Source organism: Eutrema salsugineum, unplaced genomic scaffold, assembly GCF_000478725.1.
Source record: "Eutrema salsugineum unplaced genomic scaffold, Eutsalg1_0 scaffold_22, whole genome shotgun sequence".
In the NCBI taxonomy this organism is placed as follows: Eukaryota; Viridiplantae; Streptophyta; class Magnoliopsida; order Brassicales; family Brassicaceae; genus Eutrema; species Eutrema salsugineum.
Window position 1 is genome coordinate 119,653 of NW_006256812.1, and position 21,387 is coordinate 141,039.

A 21,387-nucleotide genomic window follows, 5' to 3' on the forward strand; every position below is an offset into this window, starting at 1 on the left:
AACATTCTCTCACTGGTCTCTGTTATTGCAAGAAGAATAAACCGAGGGTATAAACAACAAACAAAGGAAAAAAGATTGAGAAAGTTTATGTTTCAGATATAAATTTTGTTGTTGTCATTTATTACATTGTAATCGCCGTGAAAAAGGCTTCTCTATAGCTAAAGGAGATTGATTCTTTTCGTGTTTCTAAAAAGTAGACATTTTTCTGATATTCACATAAGTATAAAGGGTATGCAATCAAAATTGTTCCCGCAAGAAATAGAAAATAAGATTTTATTTTGTCTAACCTCTTTGGTTATGAGTCTTAGACTCTCAATTTGCGTAGTACCAAGCGTTTGAATGCCACAAGCTTCTCAATCTCTTGCTAGTTCCTTCCTGCTAGCTTCAAGAAGATAATTTTAATTTTTATAAACAACAAAATCGCAAAGGCTTTAGAAGCGATTAAGATTTAACATACTTTATGTGAAAGATAGTTTGCACACACACTTTCTGGTATTTTGCAAATTTCCAAGATTTCATTATGCACGAACATGTATGTTCTTCAGATGAAAAAAAAAAATGGGTACCTTGAAAAAATTGTCAAACATGTCGTAGCCACAGATCAAAGCACGAATCTTCAAACAGAACCCTTTCCTCAAAGATGACCTACTTGTGTAAGCTTCTTCTTCTTCTTTTTGTTTTTCTTTTTTAATCTTATTATACTGTTAAAACTGAAATCTGACTAGTCACCATACGGAGCGGCAGGACTATGATTTGAACTTGGAGTTTGGCTCCGGTTCTCACCATGGCTTTGAACCTCTTCCAGCTTCTGGCTCTCCATATGAGTTTGGTGCTGGATTTGAACCTCGTTATGATTCTGAGATTGAGTGTGGCTCTTCGTCTTGATTACCTGACTCTAACAAGCGTTCAACAGTTAAATGGCGATAATAGAATTAATCCAGCACCAAAAGCTTTCTTTGTTGAGCCATATCTAACCTTGTACATGTATTTCCTACGAAGTTTCATGGCTGTGCGAATGCATCTTCTCACGCGAAATACAAGAACCTTATCATTGAAGATCTGCACAAAAAAAACTTCTGAATCAGCATCTCATCAATTGAGCATGTATAGAGAACAAACTAAATACAAATGAGAAAACTTTCTACCTGTATCATGTCATCAATCGAGCGAGTTTCTTTCATGATCTTATGTCGATTCATGATTAAAATAGCCGCCACACAAAAGACAGGAAGGGCATCATCCCCTTTTTTGATTGATGAAATCACACAAGGGACATGTGTTGTTCTATCGTTCCTTGACCAAAGACTTCTTGTCAAACCACAGAAGTGATATGTGGAGGAAGATGCCGACTTTATACCATTCTCATCAGAGAGTGGACCAGTAGTTTTCGGCAACGGACCACTCTTTGGCAGTAAACCGCTCCTAGACAACAAACCGCTGCTCTTTGAGATCGGCCCGCTCTTTGAAGTAGTTGGCTCCCTCTTTGTATTTCCAACATAAATCATTTCTTCACTCACCTCAGCTTCAGCTTCAGATTTTCGTGGAAGCTGAATCACCAAAGGCTCCAAGCAATCATTCTCCAAAGTTTCAGCAAAAGATTCATCATAATCAGCTGCCCACATCATCTACATCAAAGACAAAACCCATTGACAAATTGCATGGTTTAAGCAATGTAGCTAAAGAAACAGAGACTAAACAAAAGTCTCGGTATATGAAGCAGATAGAAGAACTACAAACCTCCCACATTCTGAGAGCTTCATTAAAAGACAATTCCCGCCGGAACAGAACTAAAAGCATACGGAAGGCAAAATGAAGACTTTCGGCACCAATACGTGATAGGTGAGAAAATATATCTTTATCTGTGAGTTGCAATATGTGCCACAGTGATTGCAATTGATCCATCACCCCAGTTGGTCCCTCCATCTGGAAATTCGCACGCTACACAAATAGACACATAGCAAAAGGGTAATGCATTATTCAAATTATGGCCAGAATCTAAAACAAATGAAATATTAAGCATTGGATCTACCGTTCTTCTAATGAGCATTTCAAAGCACCAAAAGGCATCGGCATTATCTTCAAAAAGAACCACGAAAGGAGAGACTAAATCACTCATTCCTATCAACAGATTTGCAACCAGATAGTTAGTATCCTAAACCAGTAAAACCTCCTCAAGTTTCAATCTAACATATCTAAAAAATCAAACTTTTAAGAGATATATGGAACCTTGGCAATAACCAGTTCCAGGATCAACCCAAGCATACACCGCAAGGATATCCGACATTCTTCCTAGATTTCCTGGATCCTCGTAGAACTCGAGGTGGCTATCCGTCCTTACCACATCAACAACTGAGAAGAGGACAAAGTTAACTATGAAAAGATGCAAGCCGGGACAGAAAAAGAAAGATTTCTGCAAGTTCTCGCAACAAAAGAGACAAGGAAGAAGTCATACCTATTCGATGCAATGTCCAAAGCCATTCAGACACTCGGTCTTCTGTGACATTCCCAACACGAGAGGGAGTCTCCTTTACTGATGTCATTTCAGGGACATCAGATATTTTCAAGCTATCACCTATCTCTGCATTGCGACCAGAATAAGACGATTGTCCCACAGAATCCGGATGCATCACTTCGATCTCTGAAGTGGCCCTATGTTGTTCTCTAACTAAATCAGCATTCTTGTCAACTCGAAAAGTGTGCAATCCCTCATCACTTTGCAACGAAGCATCCTCGTCTGGCGTAGAAACCTCTATCTTATCTAAACTATTCCTCCCAAACAAATCTGTAACCGGTAGCGAGGGAAAGTCAAAATAACCGTCAGGGGAAGCGAAGCCATATGGACTAGAAGCAGATACAAAAGAGGATGTGTTGTATACTACGCTCTCCGGACTTTCTCTCCCGCTTACTAAATCAACAGACTCACTAGAACTTCCCCGTCTGTGTACATGAGATGTCTCAGTACCATTATTACTCCAATCACTGTGATGATTTTCAGTATTAGCATTATCAGTATCATCTATACAAGCTTCTTCTCTGTTTTCATCTGTAGTAGCAACCTTTACCGCCTCATCTCTATAAGATTTCCGCATATCCATGACTTTAGACCCCACAACATAGGCAAGTGAACCAGTTCCCACGCTTGAATGCATCGTCTGACATTCCTTGAGCAATTCATTGTACCGCTTCCTGCGTGAAAATTCAAGACACTTAGGTTTTTAATAAAAATTAACTCGCTTTCAGAACTCTCTCATTAACTCGCTTTTAGCACTCTAAGCTGTGGTACAACATTAACTCAATCAAACAGTCTAACCTTCGAGCTACCCTGAGTTGCTTACGGTGTTCAGAGGTGCTGCTCAATGCATAACAGCCAAGGAGAAATTCCCAAACTTCAGCTCTAATAGACGGATCGATCCCCTGATAAGGAACAACACCATTACATTAGAGCACTGTATTGGACGAAACATTCAAAACTGTTACAAATTCTTCTGCAAAGAAGAAAACATACCCCTAAAATAATTAATTTGAGCGCCTTTTGAAAACCAGAAACTCTTCCGTCACTATCAAAAGACGCCTGCCACTTCTCTGGCTTAAGCATTTTGCCGATCTTTGCATTACAAAAAAAAACGACTTTTAGTCATACAATGATACAATAACCACACAAGAAAAAAACGTAGGCCTCGAAAGTACATTGTTAAAAGGGGTAAAAGAGGAGATCTTACAGTGATAACAACCTGAATCGGTGACTGTGAAAGACAAGGCTCGCTCAAATCTCGAACCAAAGATCCAACTTTCTGCAAACTCACTACACCCGCTTTTCCACAACTCCATTGTTTTCCTTCTCCACCAGAACACATCAGTCCTCACTTCCCAACTCTTCTGCAACATGTCATCACTTTTATATTATACATCATCCGCAATATCCCACAAAATAAAAAGAAACTACATCGATCAGGATCCTGTAGTATTATTAACCAATAACCGAAATCAGTCAGTAACTAATGGTTCCAGATCAGAATTCACCATTACGGGAATCACAGATCTTACTGTGACCAAATTCACATTTCAGAAATCAATAGATATAGAGATTCGAAAATTAAGAAACTTGCGTCATATCGAATCCACATAACATGATTGAGATTTCAGACATGAGACAGAGAAACAAGAGGAATAAAACCATCGATCTGATCACTCGACCCGGTCAGATTGAATTACCTTTCATTCACAATATACGCTATTAAAACAGAAAAACAGAAACTTTCCTTAAGCATTCATTACATACATTTCGCGCTCAGATACACATGTTAAATCATTTACATCGATGCAGAAAGATGAGAGAAGAACCTGAAGGGTCAATGGTTATGGAGGATATTCTTCTCCGATCTCCATTTTTTCATCGACGGAAAGTTTTTTCCTTTTTTTTTTTGTTCTTCTCTCCTCTCTCTCTCTCTCTCTCTCTCTCCTTTTCTGATGAGAAGTGTTTTCTTTTTTTTTTTTCCCCGAGTTTCTGAATTTTTTTTATTCTTCCTCTATTTAGGCTGAAAGTTCTTTAATCAATTTAATAAGCAACACTAATCTCAAAAATAAATTGAATGAATAGTCAAAATAATTGTTATTGGCTTATAGCCTTATAGGACCGATCAAAAAGTCGGTGTCATAATTCATACAATTAATTTGATATCATACCATTTTAATGTCCATGTTTACGACGAACAAGATCTGTGTATTTGCAATGTCCTTAGATAGTGATTAAAACATAAAGCAAAGATGATCACACCAAAACAAAAATTGATCGTAAGGTTTGCAATTCCGTTGGAGTTTTTCTTTCAGCACTTTCAGAAAATACAAATTGGGCCTTTTGGATCCTTATTAGGCCTGGATAATTAGATATATTTCATTACAAAATAAAAACTTTTACCAGAAGACATGTTTTGTGTGGGTTTTGATTAGAAGACTTAATTACACAAAATAGGGAATAATAGAAACTTATAGTGAGAGAGGCCTGATTAGGTTATAATCACAGAGTAGTTAAGATTAATCTGTTATGCTGAAATTTCAGAGAGAGGAGGTTGGCTCATCGTTATTTTAATGATAGAAAGCGACCAACGTCACACAACTTTGACATTACTTGCAAAAACAGTAACATTTGAATCTTCTCCTTTACGACCTAAACACTCTATATATTGGTTGACCAATATATATATATATAAAAAAATAACATTTAATATTTAAACAGAATTGTTTTGACTCTATTAAAGGGTTAGTGGGTTTTTCAGCTCGTTCCAAAACCTCTTGAGCATTGATTCGCAAATCATGCAACACCCTCAGGCCTCAGCCCCAACTTTCTGAAACTCTCTTTTTCTTATTGGCTTTCGTTTTGAGTTTGTACAAATGCGAGAAAGTATAGTTTCCAGTGCACAGACTCCAGATCATTTGCCAAGTAAAAAACATGTTCAGCTCATCATTGCGACAATCTGTTTGATTTTTGTTGAATTACTGTGACAATTTTTATTTTCTTATTGAGATCACTATTCGGAAACCAGAATAATATGTTATCGAAAAATAATCACCGTGGCCGTGGATACAAAAATCGAGCTAGCATCCATGTTTTTTCCATGTTTTCATTCGTTCTCTCGCACACTATATAATTTTAACAAAACAAAAAAAAAGAAAGAAAAAAAAAAACGATACAAACTTACATTAAGTTTGGATCTCGTGACAATATGACTGATCCCGAAAAAACTATTTTCGTACTTGTCATCGACAAAGAGCGAATCTGGCTCTAATAACCTAAGACAACATATACAATAATTGCATGCACTTTTAGCTTTTCAATAGTCATGCAAACTTTGAAAGGTTAGAAAACAGTTTTATCCTTCCACCATAAATAGTTATTGGTAATGACTTGTGGCTTCATAGTGGCCTTATCAATTACACAAATCTATGTTAGATTAAACGATTCATATATATATATATATATCATATATATTGATTTTCAAGTCATATATTTAGTTACATGCGAATAAGTTCCTTAAAGTTTGAAAGTATTTTGATTTCACAAAATAAAGGTTATCACCTTCGGTTAACGTACCTGAGACATATAGGACTATTATTAAAGGGAAGTGGTACAAATTATTAAATGTATTTATTAAAACTAGAGTTGTGTAATCTAAAACTTACTTTGTGAATCCTAGTGGATTAAAAATAACTAGATATATATATATATATATATATATATATTCAGATTCGTTTATATTAGATGTTTCTGGTCGTCTAGTGCAGTTTTTGAATATGTCATCTTAGTATCTTACACTATTATACAAAAACATCTTTAAAGAAGTAGGCTGCCAAAAGAAAAGTTACAGATATTTTATAATCATACGTCATATATATACATTGAAAAGAACTTAACAGATTAATAAGTGCAGCAAATAGGGAGACAGGCAAAGTCCTGCAAGATATATATAGCTGTATATTGTTGAAGATTCCACGCTTAAAGAATCTTGAAAAAGAATTCGAATCTCGAAAGGAGAATCTAATCGGACGGCCAATCTTCACCGTATAATATCAAGCTTTCGTAATCTCATTTTATATATGGGAGAATATGTAAGAGCGGAGGAAGTGGATCATCCATGACATCAGCAGAACAGTAAAATATACATGGACGCAGATATTAACGTGCAATAATGGTATAAAGGGCCAAGCAAATGATATATAAGTGGGTCCCATGCATCTTTTGTTGATCTCCTAAAAGTCTAAAACTAATACAGACAGTAGAATAAGATTAAGAAATGATAATTATTATTGGGAAGTTTACATGTCGGTTTTCTTGTATTGTGAACAGTTTTCTGCATTGAAATCGATGTGAGTATATATATAGGGGTGCCATTTGATGATTAGTAGATTATTGGCATCTTACCATAATTTTTTAAGGTTTGAAACCAATCATTCTAATACGTTTAATCTACCTAACTTTTCCCCAAAATAATTATATATTCGAGCTAAAATCGTTACATTTTTTTCCCACTGTATAAGAAAGAACTCTGAACATTTTACTTAATAAAAATACACGTACGTTGATAATAGTTCTGCAAAGAGAAAAGGGAAGAAATACAAAATAAACTTTTTTTTGAATATGTGATTGTTTTTTTTTATCCTTATATTTGTTAAAATGATGGTTGTAATTATGATTATTTGTTTTTACGGCAATAATGGTTGTAATTTTTATGTGACTTATTTACATGTTTCATATAGATAGATTTTTTTCTTTTTGGGTAAAATCATATAGATAGATTTGTGAACTAAAATCATAAAAATACATAATAGTCTCGGTTCAGACCATGAAAGGTTGGTCTGCTAAAAGCTAAAAATTTCGGTTCTGCAAAACATACACTGACATATGATGATACAGTGTCCAAGGATTACATGTCTGTAAAATATTATCCTACTTGGGATATATCATATAAGGTAACAATTATAAAATAGATATCATTACCCAGTTCCTTTCACGTCGTCACACGTGGATGTTTAGAATCAAAACGCATCGTTCTGTTGCTTACGCACGCACAAAATCTCTTTCTGAGCGAGAGAGAGAGAAGACCGATTCGATTCCGTTTCTGAGGAAAGGAAACCTCTCTCCTTCGTTGCAAAGCCAATTAATGGAAGCGGCCATATATCACTCTGCTGATACGCCTCCACGAGCTTATTGTGTAAGCGTTTTGCCGCAATATCCGCTAGTGGAAACAAAACCAACTTTCGACTTTTAGCTTAAAGCTCAATGTTTCCTTTTTACTGTCTTCTTTTTATGTATAAGCGTTTTGCCGCAATATCCACTCGTGTAGTGTCGTCTCTGTTTTGAATTTGCTGGCCGTCTTTAGAGTTGGAGTTTATAGGTCTGTAACTTTGAAATTTGGTCTCTTTTTGTTCATTAGACTGATATTTTTCTGGAATAGCATTTTGTAAGTTTTGGCCTTTCTTGGGATTTTGTTTAAATTATGCAGCTTTCGGTGAGATTTTTTTTCTGCGGAATGTGCTGCTGATTTCGCATTTGTGGAATTTTGGGCTTTTGTCTTTTTTTTTCCTTTTCCTTTGCGGTGATATTTGTCTTCTTTAAAGTTTTGCCCTTTTTTAAAAAAAGTTTTGAGGTTCTTGTTGCCAATTTCAGACCTTGTTTATCTTTTTTGGCACTTATTGCGAACAGTTCGTGAACTGATATCATGACGTCTTCTCTGTTGTAGGGTACTGGTGGAGGTTTGATTCAATAAATTTGCTACTCGGGGATTCTCAAAGATCTATTTTTTATGTAAGATTTGAATGGATTGTAAGCGATCTTCTGTAAATTCATCTCCTTGTCATACTTCTAGCAGTTTGAATCAGATTCCCTAGCTGTTGTTGTTGTTGCTTCTGAGCAATCTATCATCAACGAAATGGAAAACCCATTTGCTTCCAGGGATAAGTGGTTTGGTTATCCAGATTTTCCAACAGAACAAACGGATGGTTCAAGCTTTGGCTCTGGTGTTAGGAATTTGATCTCTGATGACATGCTTAACTCCTCCTCCTCGGATCTTATGAATTTCGACTCTTTTGCCACATGGTGTAATAGCCCTTCCGCGTCTGAGAGCTTGTTTGCACAATATGGTCTATCGACCTCCCAGCCTATGCCCTTTGGAGCTGTCACTTTATTACATGCTGCTGAGCCGAAGCCTGCCACTTTTTCGGGTCTTAGTCGTTCGTTCCATGATTTGGAAAGCTCTTACTACGGTGAAGAAAGGTCGTCACTACAGGAATTGAGCTCCCAGTTTCATCTCTCATTAGATAGCGATGAGTTAGGTGGTAAACGGCGCAGGGTTACTAATCAGAAGAGTGGTTTTCCTAACGTACTGAGCTGTACTATCCCTAGGTCTTTGAGCCACTCATTAGATGAGAAGATGCTTAAGGCATTGAGCTTGTTTATAGAGTCCTCAGGTTCAGGAGAGGGCATTTTAGCACAAGTTTGGACCCCTATTAAGACAGGAGACCAGTACCTGCTTAGTACTTGTGATCAGGCCTATTTGCTTGACCCTAGGCTTTCTCAGTACCGTGAAGTGTCAAGGAAATTCACGTTTGCATCTGAAGCAAACCAATGTTCTTATCCGGGTCTTCCTGGCCGAGTCTTTATCTCGGGAGTACCCGAATGGACATCAAACGTGATATATTATAAGACGGAAGAGTATCTGCGTATGAAGCATGCAATAGATAATGAAGTCCGTGGTTCTATTGCAATACCTATCCTTGAAGCATCTGGGACATCTTGTTGTGCTGTCATGGAGCTCGTCACATTCAAGGAAAAACCCAATTTTGACATGGAGATGGACTCTGTTTGCCGTGCTCTCCAGGTTGATTCACTTTCTCTCTCTCTGTCTCTGTTTTTCTCTTCACTTATATCTATGTTTGCCTTTACTAGTGCTGCCACCAATATGTATTTCATTAGCTGGTTCCTCAAACTTTTTTGTTCCACTGATCTACTTCCTTTGATAGTAATAATTGAAGGTCTTACAAAGATATGATATGATTTTTTTCTCTAAAGTTTTCTGCAATTATTTAATTATCACGCTCAATAACCCTGTTAGAAATCGAAGTCAAAAAGCAAAAAGAGTAGATTTCATCTGGTTGAGTTCTATGCTCTTCCAAACATTCTAGGCAAAACCATTGAACATAGAGAACTTATGTCAATCTCGTCTCAAACAATCTGGATTTTGATGTTTTCTGCAGCAGCAAGTGCATAAAACAACTTTTAAACTTTATGCAAGCTTGATTTAGGGTCTGAGAATATTGGTTGGCTTAAGACCTGCCCGAGTCCTCTGCCTTTGTCAATGAAAGCTTCCAGGGCAGCTCTGGAGACAATTTGTTGTGGTTGCAACCTGAGGTGTACAAAATGCAGTTACTGATTCCTTGTATTGTACCAAATATGTTGAAAGATGATCGTTATAGAAGTAGTATTGGCAAAGAGATTGATGTTTTCTTTCTCTTCTTCAGGCTGTAAACTTACGGACATCAGCGATCCCTCGCCCTCAGGTAACATCTGAACCAAATAAAAAAAAAACTTAGATATCTACAACCCATTATTTTTCAGTTATTTTATGCCTAATTCTAATGGTATTTCTGCTTTCCAGTACCTTTCAATTAATCAAAGAGATGCCTTGGCTGAAATACAAGATGTTCTCCGAGCAGTATGTCATGCACACAAGTTACCTTTAGCTCTAGCCTGGATTCCTTGTAGTTACGCCAAGGGGGGAAAGGATCCATCTGTAAGCGTTTGTGGACCAAACTCAGTGGAAAATTGTGTCCTTTGCATAGAGGAGACAGCTTGTTATGTGAATGATATGGAGATGGAAGGCTTTGTGCACGCGTGTTTGGAGCATTGTCTAAGAGAAAAGGAAGGAATTGTTGGCAAAGCTTTCGTATCAAACCAGCCGTTCTTTTCTTCTGATGTGAAGGCATATGACATCAGTGAGTACCCTCTTGTTCAGCATGCTCGAAAGTACGGTCTGAATGCTGCTGTTGCTATAAAACTGAGGAGCATTTACACTGGTGAAGATGATTACATACTTGAACTCTTCTTGCCTCCAAATATGAAGGGAAGCTTGGAACAACAACTTCTATTAGACAGCCTTTCGGGTACTATGCAGAGAATTTGTCGAACTCTGAGAACTGTTTCAGATGTGAGGGCAACTAAAAAAGAAGTGATTAGAGCTGGCTTTCGGAGTGACGAGATGTCTAATTTCCCGCAGACCACATGTTCAGGAAACTTTCAGACAATAGTATTGGATTCCGAACTTAACTCTACTAGAAGCATATTTTCGGACATGTCTTCCGATAAAGAAAACGGTAGTACAGGATCTCAAGGCACTTTTGAGCAGGTATGTGATGTATGCAATTTGGTTATTCTGTAGATATTGTGAAGCGATTTACTAGATTGAGCACTGATTTTTTTTTGTTTTCTTTCTTTTTTCATAGGATATGAGCAAAGCTAGAACACCAGAGAAGAAAAAAAGCACAACTGAGAAAAATGTGAGCTTAAGCGTTCTCCAACAACATTTTTCTGGGAGTCTAAAGGATGCTGCAAAAAGCCTTGGTGGTAAGATTTCCACATTTTCTCACGCATTGATCCATTCTGTTACCAGAGAAACTTTCTAACGCTTGAACTGCAGTTTGTCCCACTACACTAAAAAGGATATGCAGACAACATGGGATCACGAGGTGGCCATCTCGTAAGATTAACAAAGTGAACAGGTCATTAAAGAAAATACAGACGGTGCTTGACTCGGTCCAGGGTGTAGAAGGAGGACTGAAGTTTGACTCAGCAACTGGCGAGTTCATTACAGTTGGCCCTTTTATCAAAGAATCTGATACCCACAAAGGTCTATCTTCTAATGGTAACAATGCTCATGTCAGAGGTCAGGAGGCTGAAGATACCTCCTTTGAGCTCTTGAAAGCTAAATCCGTCGACAATGCAAATAAGTTAGAAGAGGATTTTCTCACGAATGGTAAGAATATCTCTTCTCCATAAACCTTTGATGGAGGACTAGAATCTTAAGCCACTTACTGTTTGTGCAGGGTCATTCATGGAGGCTAATGCTAACGGTCAGCAATGGGGTTGGGTGGCCGGACAGTCTGGCTTCAATGAAAGTGAAGGAATAAAGAACAATGGCAACTCAAGCTCTCAGGCAATTGCAGATGGAATGGATACAACAACAATCCGATGCAGTGATAATATTATCGAACCTAACCGATCCATGTCCTGCAGCATGTCAAATTCATCAAATGGCTCAGGCGCAGTTATGCTCGGAAGCTCATCGACTTCCATGGACGATTGGAACCAAATGAGAACCCAGAAAAGCAATAGCGGTGAGAGTGGATCAACAACACTCACTGTAAAGGCCACTTATAAAGAAGACACGATACGGTTCAAGTTCGAGCCATCGGTTGGATGTCCTCAGCTCTACAAAGAAGTTGGAAAACGGTATAAACTGCAAGACGGGTCGTTTCAGCTGAAGTACTTAGATGATGAAGAAGAATGGGTGATGCTGGTTACAGATTCTGATCTCCAAGAATGCTTGGAGATACTATATGGTATGGGAAAACACACAGCCAAGTTCCTCGTTCGTGATTTGCCTGCGCCGATAGGTAGTTCAGCTGCAAGCAATGGTTACCTATGAACAGGGTTTATGACATCTACTGTGTCGTCGTGAGACATATACAAGGCGGGTCACCTCAGCAGTTTGTGAAAGAATGTTGTTTATTTTCTCCATAATATTTTGCTTATGAAAAGAAATGAGGTAGAAAGACAATTTTGGTATAGTGGACTCAGGATACTGTATATGGTTTATCGTTTTATATATAAATCAGAGAGTAAAAGTTTAGTCCGAATTGCTAATGTTACACTCTGGAAACACCTGTTTACTCATGAGCAAGCCGAGGCAATGTCTCATGGGTCACGTAACTTTTTACGAGCAAAACAGTTTCAAGTCCAGAGGTCCTAACTTAGGATTTCCTAAAGTGAGAAAATTTGTAATAGAAAAAAAAAAAGTGTTTTTCCCTCACCTTCTATATCTTCTTGATGCAATGGTTTCGCCTCCAAGATACGATCTGCCATCCTCATCTGTGCGGTCTCTGCTACCATGATCATCAGTCTTTATGTTTTCCACAGTAAACAATGAACGAGAGCTAAACCTACTCAGTGTTTCTTTGCAGTAAGATCCGTTTCCATCTTTAGCGTTCTCATCATCCTCTTCTTGGTTTTCTCTGGTAAGTAAACTTACTCAGCGTTTCTTTGCATATTTGTTAATAACTTTATATATTTACGTAAGCTTTTTTTTTTTTTTTTTGTGTGCTTCACAGAATGTCAGAAAGTTTTTATTTTATGTTACCGCAGTATAAGTTCACATAATGTTTCATCACATCGATTTTATCCAGATCTATGATAAATTTATGAAGTCAAAAGGTCAAATTTTCAAACTAGTATTATTTTATTAGTTAGTTAAGTCTAAGACCCGATCGTTTTAGTTTTGACATGGTTCGGTTTTATATGACTAAGCAAAGTGGTTTGGTCCTAAAGATAAATATAAATAGCCCCAACACCAAGTGTCAACACATATCAGCAAAACCAAAGTTGAGATCAACAGAGAGAAAATGGCCAAGGCAATAAAACCCGTTTCCATCTTCGTTTTCTTCTTCATCTTCTTTTTGGTTATCTCTGGTATGTCTCTTGACATATTTTGTTAGTAATTTCATAGTACGCTTGTATATATATTCCGTTTGCTAATTCTCTGTAATCGTAGCAAATTCATGATATGTGATTCTATTTTCTTATGTGATAACAGAGGTGCCGGAGATACAAGCGCAGGATAGCAAGTGCTTGAAAGAATACGGTGGTGATGTTGGTTTCGGCTTTTGTGCGCCTCGGATATTTCCAACGTTTTGTTACACAAGATGCCGTGAGAACAAGGGGGCTAAAGGTGGAAGATGCCTTTGGGGTGAAGGCGGTAATGTTAAGTGCTTATGCGACTTCTGCAACGATCAACCTTAATCACAGTTGAATTTCTAAGCAATCGCTAATATATTATGGCCGTAAACACCGTATGTTTGAATATTTTGTTATGTTCTTCCACAAGTTTTAGTCATGGTTTGTGTGATAATGAATGTTAATGGTCTCCAAGTAATAATCTAATAATGTAATATGAAATCAAGAATAATGAAAAGTACGACTTTCTTCGTTTAATTTCATATGTTTTGGTATACTTTGACTAAGAGAAACTTTTGGTATACTTTGAAATCAAGAATAATGAAAACGTGCGACTTTTGTTTGCGTAATTATTGTTTCTTGGCATTCACATGTAACACGTACATGTATATATATATATATATATATATATTTATATATACTTACTATTTTCTCCGTATTATTTTAAATAGTGTTTTAGCCGAAATAATGTTAGCTGCACCTTACAAAAATGAGTAATTTTATTGTTGTATTGGTTATTACAGATAAAACAGAGGTATATATTACATTACACAAAAATAAATATTAATTATTACAAAAGAAATTAACATGTGTGTATTAAGTCAAATTAAGCATCACTTAATATGAATATATGGCGTATATGGATACGGTAGATTGTCTTGCCACCTAATCTTATTTAGCAGCTAAAGATGAATTTCTAAATGTGACGTACTGACGTATAAACAATAAATTTTATTATAAAAATGAATTATAAAATCTAGAGAGAGAGGTGGCACCAAAAAAAAAAATCGAGAGAGAGAGAGAGAGAGAGAGTGCATGTATAATTGAACGAAAGTTTCCTTGGCACACTTGGTTTAATCGTGGTTGGTATACTATTTGGTAGAGGCAAAGAAAATAATTAACTGTTATGCTTCGCTACGTACTTTGCAATTTTGCATAAGCCAAATTACTCGTCCAAAATTTTGCTACGTACGTGCAGAACTTTGACTCCTTCTCTTGAACATGCAAAATTCAAAAATGCTTCTTCACGTCTATAAATATATACAAATAGTAACTTATTATCATGTGAAATCAGTACTACCTAATCATTAAAGATGTGATCCATTGACTTTAATTAAAGTGCTATCTAAACTGTCCAATTAGAACACATGCAAATGACCCCAAATCTCTCTATCATCTTCTTAAATAGGTCACTACAGCCACAATCACTACCATTGGAAAACAGTTGCTTGGTTTGATTTTTAGACCACGTAACCACCGTTTGTGAGCCTCCGAAAAGGGGGTGCCGTATGTTATACATTATACACCATGGCTGCAAACCCAAACGCAATCGCAACCACCGTTTGTTTGGGTCTTTCGCGTTATGTTCTTGCACTAAGTTTTAATCATGGTTTGTGTAATACTCCAATAAATGTGTGAATGGTCCAAGTAATCATAAAATATTGAATAATTGAAATAAAGAAATAATGAAAAATACGACTTTGTTTTCTGTGTAGTTATGTGGATAAGTGATAACGTTTTACGGCCACAACGTTATGAGGATAAGTCAATAACTTTGAAGAAACCCTCAAACTTCAAAGTTACATTACTGTGTTTCATGTGACTCTGTTCGTATTTGTTCATATTAAAGAATATTGACAAGTAACAAAAAAAAAAAAAGCAAGGGATTAAGAACCGAAGTGGAAACTATATTAATTAAGTTGTCGGTTGGTAGCTTATATGAAGTAAAGAAGAATGACTAATTTTTTTTGGTAAAGAAAAGAAGAATGACTTGAACGATTTTTGGGGAACAAAGGATCATTACACTTGTCTCGTGAGAATAAATAAAAATTTGGGTGTCATGTGCACATGGAGAATCAATATCGATGAAAATATTAACAATTCATGTGGGTCGATATATTTGAGGCGTCATTCCGTATATTATTGAGATCTAAGACATGTGGATGGTGGGAAAGATTCCAAGTCAGAAGGTCTTAAAGACCCGATTGGTTTAGTTTTGACATGGTTCGGTTTCGTATGACTAAGCAGGGTGGTTTGGTCCTAAAGTGAAGATAAATAGCCCCAACACCAAGTGTCAACACATATCAGAAAACCCAAAGTTGAGATCAACAGAGAGAAAATGGCCAAGGCAATGAAACCCGTTTCCATCTTCGTTTTCTTCTTCATCTTCTTTTTGGTTATCTCTGGTATGTCTCTTTTGACATATTTTGTTAGTATTCTCATAGTACGCTTGTATATTCCGTTTTCCCATGCTTTCCGTACGTCGGTCAAACCAACGATTCTCTTCTCTTCTAATTCTCTGTGATCGAAGCAAATCCATGATATGTGATACTATTTTCTTATGTGATAACAGAGGTGCCGGAGATAGAAGCGCAGGATATATAGCGAGTGCTTGAAAGAATACGGTGGTGATGTTGGTTTCGGCTTTTGTGCGCCTCGGATATTTCCAACGTTTTGTTACACAAGATGTCGTGAGAACAAGGGGGCTAAAGGTGGAAGATGCCTTTGGGGTGAAGGCATTGATGTTAAGTGCTTATGCGACTTCTGCAACGATCAACCCATAGTCACAATTTGAATGTCTAAGCAGTCGCTAATATATTATGGCCGCCGTATCTTTTGTTATGTTCTTCCACAAGTTTTAGTCATGGTTTGTAATGGTCCCCAAGTAATACTCTAATAATGTAATATGAAATAAAGAATAATGAAAAGTTCGACTTTCTTTGTTTAATTTCATCTGTTTTGGTATACTTTGACTAAGAGAAACTTTTGGTATACTTTGAAATCAAGAATAATGAAGTGCGATTTTTGTTTGCGTAATTATTGTTTCTTGGCATTCACATGTAAAACACGTACATGTTCATATATATATATATATATATATGCTTAATTACTATTTATCCGTATTATTTTAAATGGTGTTTTAGCCGATATAGTTAATTGCACCTCACAAAAATGATTAATTTTATTGTTGTATTATTATAGATAAAACAGAGGTATATATATATTTTCAAGACAAAGACTTATACCATATTGAGTCAAAGCATCACTTAATATTAATATTTGGCGTATATGGATACCGTATATTATTTTGTACCTAATCTAGCAGCCAAAGGTGAATTTCTGAATGTGACGTATGAACAATAAATTTTATAATAAAATAGTTATAAAAACTAGAGAGAGAGAGAGAGAGAGAGAGAGAGAGAGAGAGAGAGAGAGAGAGAGAGAGAGAGAGAGAGAGAGAGAGAGAGAGAGAGAGAGAGAACGGAAGTTTCCTTGGCACACTTGGTTTAACCATGGTTGGAATACTATTTGGTAGAGGCGAAGAAAGTAATTGACTTTCATGCTTCGCTACGAACTTTGCAATCGTGCATAAGCCAAACCACTCGTCCAAGCCAAAGAAAATCTGTATTTAGCATCCGCGTGTACATAAGTTACTGTGTTTGTTTTTTACTTTCTATGTTTTCTGCGTTTTAAGTTGTGGCCAGAAATGAAATTCAATGTTGACGCGTGAACAACAGATTAATAGATTTTCCGTAAACTCAATCCAAGTCGACAGCTAATGTGACTCGTGTTTTTTCATGAGAATTTTTCTGTCCCAACGATAAAGACAAATAGCATAGAACCACAAGTCACAAGTGGGTGAGCATGAGTCCATTTAAAAAAATATATAAATAATAAAAATAAAGAGATTAGGGAGTACAAAGAGGAATAGAGACTGTAGAGAGAAAGAGAGATCGCCATGGCAACGAAGTCAGTTTCTTCCTTGACCATATTTTTCATCCTCTTTCTGGTTATCTTTGGTAAATTAACCAACTCCATATTTTTCACATAATATTTGTTTTTTTTTTTTAGATGTTTCAATATATATAGGATCCAGAGAGTATGTCTCTATCGGTGATTGCGTGCATATATGCATGTTTCGTAATACATATGATTTATATATACACTGAAATCTCTTTTAATCATATATATATGAACTGAGCAGAAGTGTCGGAGTCGACAAATGCGCAGGATAGAAAATGCCTGAAAGAGTACGGCGGCAACGTGGGTTTCAGCTTCTGTGCGCCTAAGATATTTCCGTCATTCTGTTATCGGAGATGCCGTGACAACAAGGGCGCTAAAGGTGGAAGATGCCGTTCGGGAGCTGGTGGTCTGATATGCTTATGCGACTTCTGCAGCGACAAGCCTTGATCAGCCATCGCTAAACGCTTTGTCAATACACGCACACGCTTACATTGTGTCATGATGGTTTGTGTAATAAATTAAGGTCAATTATGGTCCAAGTAATAATATTACTAATGAATAAGTGATATAAAACAGACACGTACGATTTTGTTTCTGTAAGGATAAGTATGTGTTATCAACTCATCATCATTTTCTTTGGCATCCTTTAACTAAATGAGGATTAACTGCGACTTCGTTTCCCTAATTCTGATTATCACGGCGTGAACAAGATATATTTTAGGAGGTTTAAGAAAAACAGCGAATAACAAAATAAAAATTGATCATACATCATATAATTTATATATTTGTCAATTAATATTATTACCTATTTTTATATTAATTTAAAAATTAAATATATCTCAAATAACAAAAATGTTAAAGTCATTTGTTGGTCGAAATTTGATATTATTATTAGTCCTAAAATGAGTAACGTGTATTTAGGTTTTCTTTAACAAAAATAAAAAAATAATATGAATAGTTTTGTTTTTTATGTCTGTAAAGAAAACCATGTCCAAGCTGTATATATGTAATTTATTCCAAGTTTTGTTTCGTCGGTTCCAAGTTATACAGTACTTATGTTTATGCGTTTGACTGCCGTCCGATTAAATATGGATAATCCAACGGTTGAAAATAAAAGTCAATTTTGACGACGTGTGAACAGCAGAGGCTATAATAGATTATCCCGTACGTAACTCACGAGAACAGAGGAGAGAGAGAAATGGGGATATCGGGTTCAAAGCGAGTCAAGACGACTCTATCCAACTCGCCCGAGTTTGACTCGGCTTGTGACTCAGCATACGAAGAGTCTCTTTCTCTCGCACAGCATGCTTTCGCCGGAGTTCGTCCCTACCAACTCTTCTCCTCCGCCGCTCATATCCACCGGAATCTTTCCTCTCTCCGGTTCCCTTTAATCATCAGGTGGGTCCCTTCTCCGCCGAGTCAATCCCAAGTCGACTCAGCTCTCCGAGTCACCATCTCTCGAGCCGCGACGGCGACGGAGGATGAGGAGATTCTCGGGAAGGAGGATTTCAAGGAATGGGCCGTCGAGGTTTTCGCTGAAGCCGTTGTGGGAAACGCGAGGAAAGCGATAGCGAGTAGGATTCCGTTAGGAATCGCCGGAATCGCTGGACTCGGCGCGGTGACTCGGTCAGGTCAAAACCTGATCGGAGCGGCGATTGGTGTGTACGCAATTGGAGTTGCCACTTCGGTTTTTCTCAGCCTCTCTGACTAAAAACTTTTACTTTTGTTCTTCTGCTTCAAGAACTGTACGGACATTTTCTTTGTTCTGTATTTTGATTTTGGAAAATGAAATGTGTTTGGTTGCTGAGCTATGTGATTACTGTTTTTAAATCTTGTACATACCTTAATATGGTAGGAGCTTAAATGTAGTTTGGCTGCTCATTATATTGCATATATTTTATAAAGTCGTTAAACACATGGTTAAGAACCGGCCATACCTCCTTTTCATTGATGATCGTAATAAGCTCTTAAAGAGTAAGACTCAAAAAATGATCTTCTTGTAACCAAATCTCCTCATATTCAACATGGCCCATCTTAATGTTTCTGCTTCTGTTTCGATTACCGTTTCTCCTTTTAGAAACAGCTTTGGCACCTAACCACAACACTTAAGCACGTGAAAAACGTCTTAATTTCTCAAATTGAGACGGACCCTCAAATATTTGTTTTTTTTTCCTTTTTGGCTCTGAATATTTGTATAGTATTAATGTATTATTAGTATACACAGTCATTTGATCACTATAAAAATCAGTGGCTAGCTAATTACACATCCCAAAAGCGGCAAAATAATTAAGCAAAGAAAGATGAAGTCTGTTTCCATATTCCTTGTATTATTCGTTTTCTTCCTAGTCGTTCTTGGTAAGTATAGACTATATAATTACTACATTAGTACATTATAACGAAACTGCCACTTTTACAACTCATATAAGATTAATTACAATATGTAGGGTCGCCGGAGAAGATAGAAGCCGGCAAAAAGTTCAAATGCCTGGAGGAGTACGGCGGAAAAGTGGGCACGTTATGTAGCCCTAAGTTCTTTCCAACGTTGTGCCGTCAGAACTGCCGGTTTGTCAAAGGCGCAAAAAACGGTTTATGCGTGAAGAAACACAAACATATCAAATGTTTCTGCGACTATTGCAAAGACGAATAGATTTACAAGAACGTATCAAGCTCTGGTTTCCAGCTTCATTGCATCAAATAAGATACCCTTTTCCCCTAAGCGTTTCCTACTTCCATATGAATTAATAAACGTATGTGATCCATGTAATAATGTCTCAACATTATCATAAACTGTTGACTACTATAATTTCGTTTATCCTTTCATATACATTTGGATTATAAATTTATAGCGATCCATTTGTTAAAGTAAAGGTTTTCGTTTTATAATAATCATCTTGGACAACTATAAATTAAATATGATGACGTTTACCAAATAGGGTATAGACTTAATTATAGTGTGAATATAAGATATATTCCTCAGTGTAGCCCATTAATCTTGAGCTATGAAAATAACCTCGAACGAATCACACTTACTTAGGCTTGAGAGATATCAGGATTACTATAAACGTTGATAATATTATACTTAGATTTGATCCTATGAAAGGACACTTCTTCACTTAATTACGATTCTTAAATGTGGTTTGCCTGTTGTTTAAACAAGTTCAGTAACGATATAATTTCGGTTCAAATAAAGAGATAATGGAGGTTGAAAAAGATCACGTGAAAAATGTCTTTACCTGTAAGGCAATCTTGATACATCAAATCTCTTCTTCTTCTTCTTTTTCTGATACGTCAGAATCTAGATGGACCCGTTCGTGTCTCGAATATTTGTTGTACCACAAAAAAAAAAAGAGTGTGTGAAAAGAATTCCAATCATTTGACATCACTATAAAACATATCAATGGCCGATACATCTCCAAAAGTGGCAAAATAAGCAGTACACAAGAGAACATGAAGTCTGTTTATAACATCTTCCTAGTGTTGTTCATCTTCTTCCTCGTTGTTCTTGGTGGTAAGTACATATGGTTAGTACATTATTACGAATCTACCACTCTCACAACTCATATTAAGATTATTATGGTATGCAGAGTCGCCAGAGAAGATAGAAGACGGCGAAAAGTTCAAATGCCTGCAAGAGTACGGAGGAGACGTGGGTCCCACGTTTTGTAACCCTAAATTCTTCCCAACGTTGTGTCGTCAGAACTGCCGGAGTTTCAAAGGTGCGAAAGGCGGGAGATGCGTGAAGAAACACAAAAACAAACCTATCAAATGCTTCTGCGACTACTGCAAAGACGAGTAAATTACTAGAGAGCATCAACCGCTGGTTGCAGTTCAAATCGGTAAACGCAGCCGCCCCCACCCACTATTTCAAACAAGAGAACACTCTATTTCCCTAATCGTTATGTAATTTCATATCAATTTATAAATGTAGTAATGTCCCAAGTCGTCTATGAATAATGCTACAAATAAATATAGATGCCTATTTATGATGACCAACGATCTCGTGTGTTAAGAATTCGACACTGAAAATGTTATGAATTTTTGGAGTAATATATAAGAAATGAGTGATTAATCAACTAGTTTCCTATTAATTATAAGTTAGATGCTCATAAAACTTAATATCATTGTTGTATTGAATCTGAGTTCTC

The 21,387-nt window shown here is 36.7% G+C and overlaps 8 protein-coding genes across 13 annotated transcripts; 7 read left to right on the forward strand and 1 right to left on the reverse strand.

Annotated features, from left to right (window-relative positions):
* Positions 1–71: 71 nt before the first annotated feature.
* Positions 72–4,473, reverse strand: LOC18015477 (small G protein signaling modulator 1). 6 transcript variants are annotated; one of them, XM_006397456.2, is made up of 12 exons: positions 4,342–4,473; positions 3,732–3,876; positions 3,506–3,604; positions 3,311–3,414; positions 2,453–3,186; positions 2,227–2,349; positions 2,030–2,118; positions 1,738–1,938; positions 1,146–1,625; positions 976–1,059; positions 567–895; positions 72–382 (listed from the first exon to the last, which is right to left on the reverse strand). In XM_006397456.2, exons 2-11 carry the CDS (start codon positions 3,852–3,854, stop codon positions 722–724), a joined length of 2,211 nt encoding a protein of 736 aa, XP_006397519.1. In that variant the 5' UTR covers positions 3,855–3,876; positions 4,342–4,473; the 3' UTR covers positions 72–382; positions 567–721. The 6 variants fall into 6 exon arrangements, with proteins under 6 accessions (XP_006397519.1, XP_024010702.1, XP_024010699.1 ...); XM_024154934.1 differs by having other exon boundaries at positions 567–889; positions 3,720–3,876; XM_024154931.1 differs by having other exon boundaries at positions 3,720–3,876.
* Positions 867–20,109, forward strand: LOC18015572 (defensin-like protein 197). The gene is made up of 4 exons (XM_006397462.2): positions 867–878; positions 8,323–8,328; positions 19,523–19,597; positions 19,687–20,109. The coding sequence occupies exons 3-4, from the start codon at positions 19,543–19,545 to the stop codon at positions 19,887–19,889; spliced, it is 258 nt and encodes an 85-aa protein (XP_006397525.1). The 5' UTR covers positions 867–878; positions 8,323–8,328; positions 19,523–19,542; the 3' UTR covers positions 19,890–20,109.
* LOC18015478 (protein NLP8) lies at positions 7,533–12,421 on the forward strand. The gene is made up of 7 exons (XM_006397457.2): positions 7,533–7,706; positions 8,235–9,371; positions 10,012–10,050; positions 10,149–10,895; positions 10,993–11,113; positions 11,187–11,522; positions 11,593–12,421. Exons 2-7 carry the CDS (start codon positions 8,424–8,426, stop codon positions 12,192–12,194), a joined length of 2,793 nt encoding a protein of 930 aa, XP_006397520.1. The 5' UTR covers positions 7,533–7,706; positions 8,235–8,423; the 3' UTR covers positions 12,195–12,421.
* LOC18015479 (defensin-like protein 195) lies at positions 13,050–13,759 on the forward strand. Its single transcript, XM_006397458.2, has 2 exons — positions 13,050–13,234; positions 13,359–13,759. The coding sequence occupies exons 1-2, from the start codon at positions 13,168–13,170 to the stop codon at positions 13,562–13,564; spliced, it is 273 nt and encodes a 90-aa protein (XP_006397521.2). The 5' UTR covers positions 13,050–13,167; the 3' UTR covers positions 13,565–13,759.
* On the forward strand, positions 15,424–16,212 carry LOC112086181 (defensin-like protein 195). Its single transcript, XM_024154936.1, is given in 3 exon segments — positions 15,424–15,684; positions 15,852–15,877; positions 15,879–16,212. Coding segments are annotated over 3 exon segments (288 nt in total). The 5' UTR covers positions 15,424–15,617; the 3' UTR covers positions 16,074–16,212.
* LOC18015481 (defensin-like protein 193) lies at positions 17,201–17,892 on the forward strand. Its single transcript, XM_006397460.2, has 2 exons — positions 17,201–17,298; positions 17,484–17,892. Exons 1-2 carry the CDS (start codon positions 17,238–17,240, stop codon positions 17,687–17,689), a joined length of 267 nt encoding a protein of 88 aa, XP_006397523.1. The 5' UTR covers positions 17,201–17,237; the 3' UTR covers positions 17,690–17,892.
* LOC18015571 lies at positions 18,399–19,146 on the forward strand. Its single transcript, XM_006397461.2, has one exon. It carries the CDS (start codon positions 18,441–18,443, stop codon positions 18,951–18,953), a length of 513 nt encoding a protein of 170 aa, XP_006397524.1. The 5' UTR covers positions 18,399–18,440; the 3' UTR covers positions 18,954–19,146.
* Positions 20,110–20,592: 483 nt separating the features above from the next.
* On the forward strand, positions 20,593–21,231 carry LOC18015573 (defensin-like protein 197). Its single transcript, XM_006397463.2, has 2 exons — positions 20,593–20,750; positions 20,827–21,231. The coding sequence occupies exons 1-2, from the start codon at positions 20,690–20,692 to the stop codon at positions 21,036–21,038; spliced, it is 273 nt and encodes a 90-aa protein (XP_006397526.1). The 5' UTR covers positions 20,593–20,689; the 3' UTR covers positions 21,039–21,231.
* The last annotated feature ends 156 nt before the right edge of the window (positions 21,232–21,387 follow it).